This window comes from Sarcophilus harrisii, chromosome 2, assembly GCF_902635505.1.
Source record: "Sarcophilus harrisii chromosome 2, mSarHar1.11, whole genome shotgun sequence".
Taxonomy (NCBI): domain Eukaryota; kingdom Metazoa; phylum Chordata; class Mammalia; order Dasyuromorphia; family Dasyuridae; genus Sarcophilus; species Sarcophilus harrisii.
This window is the reverse complement of record NC_045427.1, coordinates 403,756,411-403,770,711: the sequence shown is the minus strand read 5'-3', so window position 1 is coordinate 403,770,711 and position 14,301 is coordinate 403,756,411. Positions and strand designations below refer to the sequence as shown.

Here is a 14,301-nt window from a genome sequence, read left to right as displayed (position 1 = left end):
AGTGAAGGCTCATTAAGCTTTATGTTTTATACCAAGGGTTCTTAACCTGGGATCCATTAACTTGTTTTTTAAAAAAAATTTTCATAATTCCCTGGATGTGAATTAAGAAAAAATTTGAATACAATAAACTCCCAACTGGAAAATTCAAGGATTATTATTATATATTGAATGCAGATGAAGAAAATTTGAATACAATAAACTCCCAACTGGAATTTTCAAGGATTATATATATATATATATATATATATATATATATATATATATATATATTAAATACAAATGAAGAAATAATCCTGGATAAGCACAATACTTCCTACTGAATGATTTGACTCTTTTGGAATTGTTTACTCATATCTACTATAGACTTTAAGATAATTGGTCTCCTTTGTCATACTATGTATTTTGTTTTATTATTTTGAGAAATCCATAAGCTTCATCAAATTGGCAAAAGGATCTTTCACACACACACACACACACACATACACACTTTTAAGAATCCCTGTTTTACATTGATTATTTTTTATCTTTTTGAATTCTGAGTTTCCCTATCCTAGGTTAGAGGTACAGTAGCCATTCAGGGCTGAACTTAGTGCTAATTATTAATGGGGAAGCTTTGACCTGATCTGTTTCCAACCTGCGCTATCCACTATATTTTTGCCATAATTAATGGGGATACCACATCTGCTTTAGCATTACTGTAGCTCAAAACTCCTGAAGTAAAGCAATCCACCAGCTTCAGCCTCTCCAGTAGCAAGGATCACAGGCATGTTCTGCATGCTTACACTGACTTTCAAGTTAGTTTCAGTGCTAAAGGAAACCATCAATGAAATCTCTCAACCATGACATAGGATCATAGATGTAGAGTCTCAAAGGAACTTGGAAGTCACCAAGTCTAACCCCTTCATTTTTTCAGACCAAGGAACTGAAGCCTGAGGAAATTTAGTGATGTAAATTACCGAGCTCACACAGATATTAAGTGTGAGAGGCAGGACCTGAACCCAGCTCTGACTGCAGAAGCAGTATTCCTTTGACTGCATTACACATGCTTGTCTGTCCAGATGGGAAACCCAAAATGCAACTTTTTCACCAACCAATTTTATTAGTTTCTAGGAGAAGAGATGTTCTCCACGTTCTTCCTGTCTCTTAGCTCCATCGCTGTCTGAGCCTGAAATCAGTTCTTTCACCTGAATGACAACCACCTCCCTCATGTCAAACAGGGTTTATAGTATATCTAATAAGCATGAAAAATAGAGACCCCTAGTAGACAGAGCTTTGCCTTGTCAGACTAAAGCTCTACAGAGGTAGCCAGATAGACTCCCCTTGGCTTATGGAGGCGACAACAATCACATTTCGTGGAAAGAATATAAATGGGTCCTGAAAACAGAAGTTCATTGGGTGTACAGTTTTTCCTTAGATTTGATTTCTCCAAGTTGCCCTGCTTCAGCTAAATCTTGGATGTGAAGCAATAGTTTGAAAATGCCGGAAGTTCTGCTATAACTAGACATATACATTCCAGAAAGTACCTTGCTATGCAAAATTGCTCAATAAAAACCGCAGAGCTTATGGTGGAAATGGGTTTAGGAGCACAGAACTCAAAATGTGTCAAAATGTGTTACTTTGTTAAGGACATGTTCAAAAAGAGAAACTTAATAAAAACATGGTAGCACAGTTTTATACATGTTAAAAGTTCCAGAAATACATAAATACTTTAAAAAATACAAAAGTATGGTAAACAATAAATAATAATCTAGTTCCCAGTCTTTGGCAACTGCTAGTTCTGTACTCTGGTCTACCATGATTGGGTGTGGTATAGACCAGTCTTTCTCTTCTCCCAGCTTCTAGTGCAACAACAAACAACAACAACAAAAAATCTACAATGAATATGATACTTTGTCTTAACAAAGACTTGATATTGGTTTATGAAAGTGTTTTAGAAAGCTTTAGCTTGTGAAATATTGAAAAGTGATACTGTTAAACTGTGTTGTCTCAATGTTTCTTATGAAGAAGTCAAAGAAATCCACATTAGCAAATCAATAATGTGAGTTCTCCTTAGACCATTCTCTAATACAATCAATTGCGTTGGAACAACTTAAAGCTCTTCTATCTTCTACCCTTAGTCTTGAGAAAACCACTGTGAAACCTTACAGTGATATGGTGTTAATTTTGTATATTTAAAGAAACAGATGTCTGGAAATGTCATTTCATAAGTAGTTGTACTCATCTTTGTTGCCTGTTCTGGCCACTTTAGTCCATCAAGAAGCCCAACTCTCAAAGCAAAAATCTTCCTCTTCCAGCTTATGAGTGAATTATTTCTATAGAGGTAACCTTTATTTCCAATTTTGTTTCTGATCTGGGTTAATTTGCAATCTTCTCATTCCATTATCATGATTCCTGGGTTATCCTATGTCCAGGTTCCCAGGATTTAAGAGAAAACAGACTAAACCCAAATGAAATAAAATAATGATCCTAAATAGAATAAAATTTAACCTATTATTTCTCCATGGACTATGGAGAAACTATAAGGGATTAAGGAGGAACACACATATATTTCTGTCAGTGAGGCAAGTGCCTTTCCAACTATTGTTTGTATCGTTTCTTGGGATGGGAGGGAAAGGAACAACAAAAGGCTATTACGGAACAAGGAATATGTCTGCAACAGCTGTGCCGGTGTATTCCTGTCTGCAGGTTAGTGTGCCCATCCCAATCACCAGGGCAGGATGGACTGGATGGTTCACTGGAGGTTGTGTAGGAGGCTTTCCAGACAGATTATTTGTTTGGAGAATAGGATGTGCTTGGTCAGGCTAAATTCCTCCCTTGGATAGTGTAAATATCATTTGGTTCTGTTCCATTCGTTAGGCCCTGGAAGCCTTTCATGTTTGACAATCTGGGCTCTTTTGTCATGGGGGTGGGATGGAGCCATGCACCATTGATGTTTGCCTGGGAAGAGTCTCAAACAAGTGGTTAATGTTTTGATTGAGCAATCAAGGCCAGTTCATCATAATCTTCTTATGATGTTTGCTCCAAGGTGGCTTTTTTTTTTTAGTAAAAGAGTAAAATATTATCTCAGAGCACAGGTCTGAAAGCTGGGCCTGGGGGAGAGATGTGAGAGCAAGGGCTGAAAATGGTGGGAAAATACCAAATATTCAAAAAGCTATATTTATGAAACCATCAGGACTGGTCATTATGTGAGTTCCTGTTTTTAATGGCATTGCCTTTTCAAGATGTAGGAGTTGTGCCTTTCATAATTCATTGAGATCCTAGAGCATCTCACTTCCATTTTTCCTTCCTTTTCTTGTTGCAGCTCCCCCATTAACTCATTTGGACACTGTATTCTTGTCCTTTATCACTTTTTTCCCTCTCTAAGGCCTATAGATGCATTGATACTTTTATATTTTACACACACAAACATACGCTCATCTGCCACTATCATAGATGTTAACCTTTGTCTGATCCATACCTGCTTGATCGAAAGTGACAATTGTTCACATTGCAGAGGATTCTTTTCAGTAGCCAGTTCTACTCTCTCCTACCCTGTCATTTGCAGATATTTTATTTGTATGTGGGAGAAGCAGCAAAGTATGGTGGATAAAGAGCTGACCTAGAAACCTGGGTGTTCATTTTGTATATTTAACCTCTGACACATCCTGGCTGTGTGACCCTGGCCACATCACTTAACCTGTACTTGGCAAATCCCTAAAACAATAATTTTCAGAGAAGTTGCTTCCTCTGCATGGAATGAGGAAGTTCCCTGTACCAAAAAAAGTACTGGTATAGTCCTTATTCCCCACCTGTCCCACTTTTACCCTCCCATCCTCACTTGGTTGCAGTAGGGCAGTGGTTTTCTCACACCATTAAGGTCATCACTGTTTTTCCCTCACCCTCTTCTCTCTTTTTTCCTTCTCTTCCTTCAGAAACCTGAGTAACAACAAGATCAAGGAGGTGCGGGAAGGTGTCTTTGATGGGGCAGCCAATGTACAGGAACTGATGCTGACAGGAAACCAGCTGGAGCTGGTGCATGGACGAATGTTCCGCGGGCTCACCAGCCTCAAGACAATGTGAGTGACCCCAAACCCGGTAGGTTGGAATAGCGATGGAGATCCTGGGTGAGGTGGGACCAAGAGAATGAGAAGTCAGGAGAGAATAGGAGGGAGCAGAGGATGATAGGGAGTAGTAAGCATTTGATTCTAGATTGATAAAATGTTGGAGTGGTAATGGTTACAGATTAATCATCCGGTACCATCATGAGAGAAAAGTGAAATCATCTGTAACTCTTACAGAGGAATTAGTGATAAGTGCTCCTGTACCTCCTCCTCAGGGGTCTAGAGTTACCCTAAAAGCTTAAGATATCTCTCTTCTACTGCCATCAGCTCAACTTCCACTGATTATGCTCCCATCCCCCAATTTTTTTTTTTTACTGAGGCAATTGGGGTTAAGTGACTTGCCCAGGGTCACACAACTAGGCAGTATTATGTGTCTGAGACCAGATTTGAACTCGGGTCCTCCTGACTTCAGGGCTGGTGCTCTATCCACTGCACCAACTAGTTGCCCCACTTGTCCCCCCATTTTTAGGTGCCAGTTACCAGCACCCTAGTTCCTTTTAACATAACAATTAGCTTTTACAAAAAGATGTTTCCATCAAAGGCATAGTCACAAAAAACATACAAACATTTCCCACACAAAGTACCTCAGAGCATTTGACTGTTTTCTATACCAACTTGGATTCTGGGATAAAAAGCTCATAACTTAGCTCAGTTGATCCAACCAACTTTATAATTACGAGGCATGATGCCAGATGAACCTTGTCTCAGATACTACTGGACTGATCCCAAAGTCCATTCCTAAATCCTTGGGGCATCGATGCTGTAGTGCCTTCAAAACTCATTCCCACTCCTAGATTCCTGTGTCTTTTTCTATCAACCCTTCAAAACTCTCAACATTATCCCAGTGTCTCATCAGATCCTGTGAGCTAAGGAGTCTCTCACCAGATAAAGAGAAAGTGGTTAATGTTAACAAGCCTTTTTTGAATGTCCCCAGAAGCCATCTAAAACCTCCTCCTTCACCAGGTTTAGCCAACCAAGATGGAATGGCTACATGTGCTCCGCAGGCTCCCCAAGGCACTTTCCTTATACCTGATCATGATTCCCCCAGAAATAATCTATCAGTGTCCTCCATTGTGAGGAGCCTGCATCAGTTAAAAAATTTGATGGAGTCTGCACATGGAGCCAGACCTCCATTACAATAGCTTAGGAGAAGGAATGTTTTAAAATGCCTTTCCTAAAATCTAAGTCCTGTGTGTGCAATGCAGTCCCTTTAAATGTACTTACACAGAGATGCATACATGCCCAAAAAAGCTCATTCTGGGACCCAGGTCTGTGCAATATCAGAGGGGACCTAAGGAGTTAATGCTGACTTTGAGCCCTACAGTGGTGGAGAAATAAACAAGTCTCCAGTCTACCACTCATCACCAGGCTTCTTCTTGCAGGATGCTGCGGAGCAACCTAATCAGCTGTGTAAACAATGACACCTTTGCTGGACTGAGCTCAGTGAGGCTACTGTCCCTCTATGACAACAGGATCACCACCATCACCCCAGGAGCCTTCACCACACTTGTCTCCCTGTCAACCATGTAAGTTCTGATGTCCTAACAATCTGCTCTGCTTAGTAGAGGCAGCCCTGGGGAGGGATGGAAAACTCCTCCTGGCCACACTTAGATAAAGCCTTCTTTGACTTCCCACTCCACAGATCTCTGTATTACCTTGGCAGCCTGATGCAATAGAGAGACTACTACATAACAAGATAAAAGTCCTGAATTTTATTAATTTAATTTTTATCTTGCATTGGTTTTTTTTTTGATTGAGCAAGTAGTCAGTACTCAATAACTATGAGGATGATGAAATGATAACAGGAAAGTTATAGCCCCATTCTTAGAGAGCTCATAGTCTTATTAGATTTTTATTTTCATTTATTTTCATTAAAATTTTTATTTTTTCAGTCAATGAAAATTTACTTTTGCTCCCTCAGACCCCTACCAAAAAACCACTGGTTAAAAAGATGTGGAGTCAAGAAAAACAAATTCTTTCATCAGCCTTTAAAAAAATCTCAGTCTGTGTTTATTACCACCTCTTTGTCAGAAACTAGGTTAGCATATTTCATCATGAATGCTCAAGAATCATTATTAGTCATTGAGTTGATCAGAATCCTTAAGTCTTGTCAAAGTTGTTTCTGTTTAATAATAATAACTAGTGTTTATAGGTTGTATTTTGTATATAAATGCTTTAATGTTTGCAAAAAAAATTATGCCTCTTATCTGATTTGATCATCATAACAGCTCTGAGAGATAGATGCTACTTTATCCCCATTTTAGAGGTGAGAAAACTGGGGCTGAGTGGTTAAATAACTTATGCAGACACAACTAATAAGTGAGGCAAGTTTTGAACTCAGATCTTCCTTTCAACACCCTTAACCACTCATCTACCTAGCTGCCTCTTTATAATATTGCATTTATTGAAATTATTTACAATAATATATGATATTATTGTATAAATTGTTCTCCTGGTTCTGCTCATTTCAGTTTGCCTTAGTCCCCACAGATCTCCGCTTTCTCTGAAATAGCCCCCTTCATCTTTCCAACCAGACAATAGCATTCGATCACATTTAGTCCTGACCCTGTTGATGAGCATTCCCTCAGTTTCCAATTCTTTGCCATCCCCAAAAGAGCAGGAGCTCATATTCTAAGGATAAGATTCAATGTTTTTCCTAAAGGGAAAGGATATTGGTCTAATAAAGAAAATAATCCCTGCCCTTGGGGAGCTCTCAGTGTGACGGTAAATGCATGGCTCAGTCCTCAAGAAAAGGCTATCAGTATGAAAGAGAACAGAATTAGGAACAGGTGGATGAACACTATGAGAGGGGGAGATTTATGAGAAAACTTCCTGACAATAACCAGATGCCAAAAGTGGAGTGGACTACATTAGGCAGGGGTAAGAGGTTTTCCTTCACTGAAAGTCTTCAAATGGAAACTGAATGATCATTTGTCAGGAGTGTTTTAGAGTGGATTCCTGCACTGGCACAGTACATGGTACAAAGTAGGTACTACATAAATGTGTGTTGATTGATTGGTATTCACTGAGCTATTTATAGCCTCTGAGGTCCCTGAAATGCTGTGCTTTTGTGTGAGCCGAGAGTCTAACTGGAAAACCACAGTTCCTGCCCTTGAGTCTATGTGGAAATATTAGAAATTATATGTGTGTGTACACAGTTATGTGTATATATACACATATAAGTGTGTGTACATTTGTGTTTTTGTATAATAATATGCTAACCTACTTTCCCTAAAAGAGGTGGTAATAAACTCACAGACTGAGATTTTTTTTTTAAAGCTGATGAAAGAATTTTGTATAATTTGTATAAAACAGCGGTTTTGTACATATAGAGACCCCCTATCAGAATCAGATAGTTGTATATGCATTGTGTATACATACACATACATGTGGTATAATTGTGTGAGGGTGTGGAGGTACCTAAACACATTGTGGACGCCAAGAAGCAAGGCCATGAGCAGGTGCAGTGCTGTATATACATAAGTATTAGGGAGTAAGAAGAGAAAGACAATTTTAACTTGAGTTAGTAAGTAAAAAGAATAAAAACAAAGCCCGTATTAAGAATTTACTCTTTGCCAAGCACACAGAAGAAAAGACAAGGCAAGATTGCAAAGGGATTCATGTGCAGCTACCCCCTGTCAAAATGTACCAACTCCTTTGACTTACTTTATAATCCATATAGGATTGAGAAGAAAATGCCTTTTAGCAAATCAGGAAGCATGTATTGAGCATCTTTTCTGAAGTGCTTTTCTCATAGTAATCCTGGAAAGCCAGGAAAGAAATGACTATAATCCCTGTCTGGGTCTCAATTTTCTCATCTGTAAAATGAGAACATGACTAGATAGTCTTTATGGGGCCTTCTGCCTTTAAATCTATTATCTCCATTTTTAGAGATGAGCAAACAGCCTCAGAGAATGCTGAAGATCACCCTATTATTTCTGGGAGTCAAGATTTGATCTCAAGACTTTGATATTCTTTTTACTATAAATATGCCATACAAGTCACTATCTTTCATTACTTCATAGGTTTCTCCTCTGGAGTACATTGAACCATGTCCCTCCCAGTTCTAAATATCACAATCTTATGATTAGATGACATGACCTGGAAAGGACCTCCTTTCCAGTCCTAAAAGCCCAAGATTCTGAATGTCAGCTGTAATTAAGCCATACCCCCAGACCTGCTCAAAAAGCCCATCAATGATTCTGATAGGGGGTCTCTGTGTGGTGGTTATGTTTATTTGTAATGTCAGCAGGCAAAAACATGTCCCTTGTCTATGAAGGAATATTTTGGTCAAGCAAATCTCTTTCTTCCCTCTTCTCATAATGAAGAAACAAACATTTAATTCTCTGTGAGGTTTTTTTTTTCCTTTAACTGAGTTGGTAGGCTTGGCTACAGTCCAGAGTGAGATTTTTACATCAGACTTTCCCACTTATGGAAATAAATTGCAAAGACATAGACACATAAATGGAACAGTCCTCATTAAACTCTTTAAACATCATGTGGCCTCTACTAGACAGTCTAGAAACTGTTTCCTGGAAAAGATCTCACACCTTCAATGTGACCTGGGACACTTTAGATTTTCTGTGCCTCAGTCTCTCAATCTGTTTTGTAAAGATGATCAATCATATTTTTCAGTGGCTTTCTTAATCTTTCAAGTAAACTCAAATAAGTTTACTTGTTATCCTTCAACATGTGATCAGCCTTTCTTTTCTTCTTAACATACATTTCCCTGTTGTTACTTTTTAATCCTGTTCTTTGGATTTTTGGTTATGTTTGCAGCCTACTGACATCAGCTAAGAGCTCCATTTCTTTCTACGTGGCATTCATTTTCAGTATAGTGACTTCTATCAAAGTCTCCCCAAATGAACCATCCCAGAGCTATTTTTTTCCTTTTTCCAATCAACCCCACACCTCAGGAGGCACAGAGATAATACCGTAAATGAACTTAGCATTCTTCTCTCATCTCCCAGTCACCATCATTATGGGCCTGGGGTTAGTGAGTCTCAACAACACACTTGATAACATTATTGGAGCCTGAGGGAAGGAGGAATAATGTCACAGAGGGCCTACCCTGATGGGAACTGCAGAATTGGACCAAATATTATTAAAGCTGGGAGATCAGCTAAGCAATACCCTCATTTTACAAATGAGAAAACCAAAGCAAGAGAGGAAAGTGGTTTACTGAAATCACACAGTTGATTAGTAATAAAATTGGGAACAAGCTTCCTGACTTCCAGTCAGGACTTCTTCCCAATACATTGGAGCACCATACATCAGAGAGAAAGGAGTTGAAGCTAAAATAGTTAAGATTCTCAGTGAGAATGAACAACTCTGTGCAAGATGTTTGAAGAAACAACCACCTGACATAAGGGGGAATTCAGGGAGGCAGACAGCCTGAAGCTTGAGCCAACACCATAGAGTTAGCACCTAACTGTTTTTTGACTTAAATAAAATTCAGATGGACAGAGAGAGCAAATTAAGTGACACCACTGTAGGGATCGTATCGGGCTTTAGTTTGTTTAATATTTATTAAGAATATATATTTATATGTTTAACCTAGGAATACTTGCTGCCTAGGAGAGGGAGGAGGTTTGGAGGGATGGAGAAAAAATTGGAACACGAGGTTTTGCAAGGTGAAATGTTGAAATCTATCTTTGCATATATTTTGAAAAATAAAAAGCAATTATTTTAGAAAAATATATATATGTACAAGAGGTACAGAAATATCTTTTCCTCTCACATGCCTGTTTAGAATTGCAGAATGTTGGGATTAGAAACTTGGCTATCTTGTTGAAACCCCATCCCTTGTCTTGACAGATTGTAAAATCAAGGCAGACAGAAATGAAGTCAGGAGTTGGGCTAGGACTAGCATCCCAGGTCTCCTTATTCTTAGGCTACTGCTCTCTCTAGTCTTATTTGTTCAGTCATTACATTTTCAGTATACCCAGTACTCTGTGACCCCATTTAGAATTTTCTTGTCAAAGATACTAAAGTGGTTGGCCATTTATAAGTAAGGAATTTGGCATCAGCAAGATTAAGTGACTTGCCTAGGGTCACAAAGCTGGTAAGTGTCTGAGGCTGGAGTTGAACTCATCACAAATGAATCTTTCTGATTCTAAACCTGGCACTCTATTTCACCACCTGGATGCTCTCTCCACTATACCACATAGTAGAGCATCATAGAGTCACAGATGAAGAAGTAGAAGGGACCTCAGAGACCACCTACAGTATTTCTCCCTCATTACCCCACTTCATTTTACAGATGAAGAGACCCATTTGGTTTGGTGACTTCCCCAATAAATGCCCATTTATAAATCACTTTAATGTTTGCAATGAGCTTTATAAGTATTACCTTATTATATTCTCAGAGCAGTCCTAGGAAATAGGAAGTATTATTATCTGCCTTTTACAAATGAAGAAACTGAGTCATACAAAGGTGAGATGACTTGCTGGAGTCACACAGCTAATAAGTATCTTGAGGCATGATTTAAACGTCTTCCTGACTTCAGATCTTAGCTTTCTAGCTACTGACACCTAGTTGCCCAAGTCCATACAGATAATGTAAGAAGCAAAATTTGAGTACAGGGACTGTAATTTCAGTATTGGCAACTCTTTTACTAACTTGCTAATTCACTATTAACCATTTGCTAATAACAACTCTCATTTCTATAGCATTTTAAGTTTAATAAATTATTCTTATCTACAAACACCCCATATAGGTAGGTTACCAGATGTATTAATATTCTGATTTTACAGATAAGGTATATGAAGTTTATTAAGGTTAAACAACTTATCCAGGAGCATGGCTACTTAATTTCTGGGGTCAGAATTTGAAGCTAGTCCTTTCGATGTCAAAGCCATGGCTTTCTCTAACAGAGCTTGCTGCCTCAGACACAATCCCATGTTTTGTTTGCCCATATCCAGTGGGCTGATGAGGCTAATAAAAGGAGGTCCTTACTGATTTCTTTCCTTGTTCCTTCACTCTCTAGTCCATAATTCCCTATCATTGACAAAAAGAAGGGAAAACTTGTGTCATTTCTTTGTTGCTCTAAGAGAGAGAGAAATTGGTGAATTCAGAAACCAGCAAGTTTGGATAATAAAGTTTTCAATCATTACTGAATAACCACCTCTTGAAGGCAGGAATTGTTTGCTTTTTCTCCCTTTATATTCTCAGAAGTGTCTAGCACCTAGTTAGCCTTTCATAAATACTAACTGAATTTAATTGTTGAGGCAAGGAAGGGAATTATACATTTTACTCTTTCCTTTTATCAGATCCCCTGGACCAGACTCTATGAATTGCCCAATCTGAAATTCAAAGAACAGAAGTACTTTCTCCTTTTTTAGCCTCAGAGGATTGAGTGATTAGTGGAGGACCCTTGGGAAATGTCATAGATTTCAGGAAATGAATGGTATCCCCAAACTGCTTCAAGGGATTATTATCTGTTAGGTCTAGAGACCAAAGGAGATCTATGAAGACACTTGGTTTGAAATTCAGCTATACTTGTTTCCCCCATAAGAGAGAGACAAGCATGTGGTGAGGACCTCTCCTTTCTTTTCCTTTCCAGAAATTTGCTTTCCAACCCCTTCAATTGCAACTGCCATCTGGCATGGCTAGGGAAGTGGTTGAGGAAGAGAAGAATTGTCAGTGGGAATCCTCGGTGCCAGAAGCCTTTCTTCCTCAAGGAGATCCCCATCCAGGATGTGGCCATCCAAGACTTCACCTGTGATGGTGAGAAAGCAAAGAAATATGGGAGGGGAGGAAAGAGGGAGGTGATGGAGAACTCCCAGTGGTCCAGAGCCCTCCCCAAGAAAAGCACAGAAGCTCTAGTTGGGCCTCTAGACAGTGCACTCAAGCTCATTACAAGCTAGAAAACACCTGTCTGAAGACATTTTCCTATGGAAAAATTACTTAAGCCTCCCAGCCTCAATTTTTCTCTCTGTAAATGGTAAATAAGTCGTTATCCACATAGTTTATATGAATATATACATGATTAAACAAGTGTATGAAAAAGAAAATGTTTCTGGAAGAAGGAATGTCTGCAGTATTACTATTTCAGGAACAGAATGTGAGCAGGAGAGGAGACCTTAATGTATTTTGAGACCTTAGGTCTAAGCTTTCCATTCAATATCTTACAAGAATAACTAACCAAATTATTGGTCAGGAATTTTTCTTTCCTAGAAGATCATTTTCATTTCTTTCTTCAAAGAAGGTACCAAGCCTTTTTCCTTCGCTTTCCCCCAGGCTGTGCCTTATGTTATTTCCATTAAGAGTGTCTCTCCACTATTCACCCAGCTTCACAATCTCCAACACCTTCTTAATTCTGCATCTCCTACAGTCAATCAGTTGCCAAGTCCTGTTGTGAAAGGAGGAGGTGAGGCCATACTCTTTCATCACCTCTCATGTGAACTATTGTCATGGTCCCCTAACTGGTCATCCCTATTCCAGCCTCTCCCCTCTCTGAACCATTTTCCACATAACTGCTAAAATAATTTTTCTAAGGCAATCCATGTCACTCCCCTTCTCCAAAATCTCATTATTTCCCTTTTGGCTCATTCTAGAACTTAACACCTTTTATAATCTGACTCCAACCTGTCTTTCAGCTTTAGTGCATATTTCTTTCCTCCTTGTACTCTATGTTCCAAGCAAACTGGATGAATTAGCTAATCCTGGAACTGGATATTCTTATATCTTGTCAGAGGAATTTCTTACCTCTTTATATTAATACAAGATGTCCCAAGCCTGGAATGCACTCCCTCTTTTCCTCTGCCTTCCAGAGCCATTTTCTTTCAAGCTTGGCTCGGGAGCCATCCCTCTTTTAAAGTTCTCCCCTAAATCCCTCAAGTACTAATCTACTTTCTCTCCTCGAGTGAACTTTTATTTCCTTATTTAGACAAATATTTTCTCTCTACCATCCCCCCTAACCCAGTACAATGTAATGTTCCTGAAAAGGGTTTCATTTTTGTCTTTGTATACTCAGACTCAGCACAGTACCTTAAATTCATTAGGATTTTAATGAATGAATGTCTAACTTAAAGAAAGAGCATCATGAAGTCTCAAATTCTAGATTCATCAAATATCAGAGCTGGAAATAATTTTAGAATTCAGCCTATGAGTTCCCTCTCTAACAACCCTAACACAGGCTCTTTCAGCTGATATTGAATATTTTTAATAACAGAGAACTCATTATTTTGTGAGATATACTGTACCATATTTGAATTCCCCTAATTGATTTTTAAAAATCTTTCCTTATATTGAACTCAAGTCTGCCCTCTAGAGCTGTAATCTAATCACTCTTCTTATGACAACCCTTCACATACTTCAAATGATAACACTTCAAATGCTATTATGTCCCTCCTCAATCTTTTCTTTTCCAGGCTGAATATTTCTTCAGCTGCTCCTCATATGACAAAATTGTGAGACCCCTCAACATTGTCTCATCCCTATGCCTTAGTTTATAAAAATCCATCTTGAAATGTCTTGTCCAGAATTGAATACAGTATTTGAGATAAAACCTGCTATGGGCCACTTATTGATTTGCTTATTCTGCATTCTATCAGTATAGTCTAAAATGTTATTCCCAGTGGGTAGGTTGAGTGTAGGCTGAACCAGGAAGGTATTAGGGGAAGAATCAGATCCCCAAGTTTTCAGTTTAAACCATTAGGGTTCTTGACATGGATCTCATCTACTCCTAGTGGTTGAATAGTCTCCAGGGATTGTACAGTATAAGAAGTTAATATTTACTTTTAAACAGGAAAGAAGCTGCCTTCTATCAGCCCAGCTCAGAAGACAGTATTAGAAAGAGTATTGGATATTGAAATCAGAGAGCCTGAGTTTGAGTCTCGGCTCTTGTGGGACTTAAGTTTAATCACTTCTGAGCTTCAGTTTATTCATTGAAAAGTGAGATTGGATAAAGGTCCCTTCTACTTCTAAATCTTGGGTCTTATTTTAACCAGAGAACTTCCTTGTCAGAGGGGTCAAGTGTTCTTTCCTTTGACCTCTGCCAACATCTCTGTGACTAGGATCCCATGATTTTCTTTCCTTGTGTTCTGAACAATAGTTTATCTAAAATAGAACTGAAATCCACATTCATATTTTAAAAATAACTCCTCTCACTAGTCATTTACAATGGATTGCTCTGAGATGCTGAAACATTTTTAAATCCTTAGTAAGATATCAGTGGTCTGACAAGTTCTGTTTGTT

At 38.6% G+C, this 14,301-nt stretch overlaps 1 protein-coding gene across 5 annotated transcripts in view; it reads left to right on the top strand.

Moving 5' to 3' along the window:
• Nucleotides 1–14,301, top strand: part of SLIT3 (slit guidance ligand 3) — a 772,326-nt gene that overhangs the window by 670,306 nt on the left and 87,719 nt on the right. For all 5 annotated transcript variants that reach the window (XM_031949421.1, XM_031949420.1, XM_031949423.1 and 2 more), the window contains 3 exons: nucleotides 3,912–4,055; nucleotides 5,483–5,626; nucleotides 11,666–11,829. In XM_031949421.1, coding sequence (XP_031805281.1) covers nucleotides 3,912–4,055; nucleotides 5,483–5,626; nucleotides 11,666–11,829 — 452 coding nt within the window. The remainder of the gene's footprint in view (nucleotides 1–3,911; nucleotides 4,056–5,482; nucleotides 5,627–11,665; nucleotides 11,830–14,301) is intronic.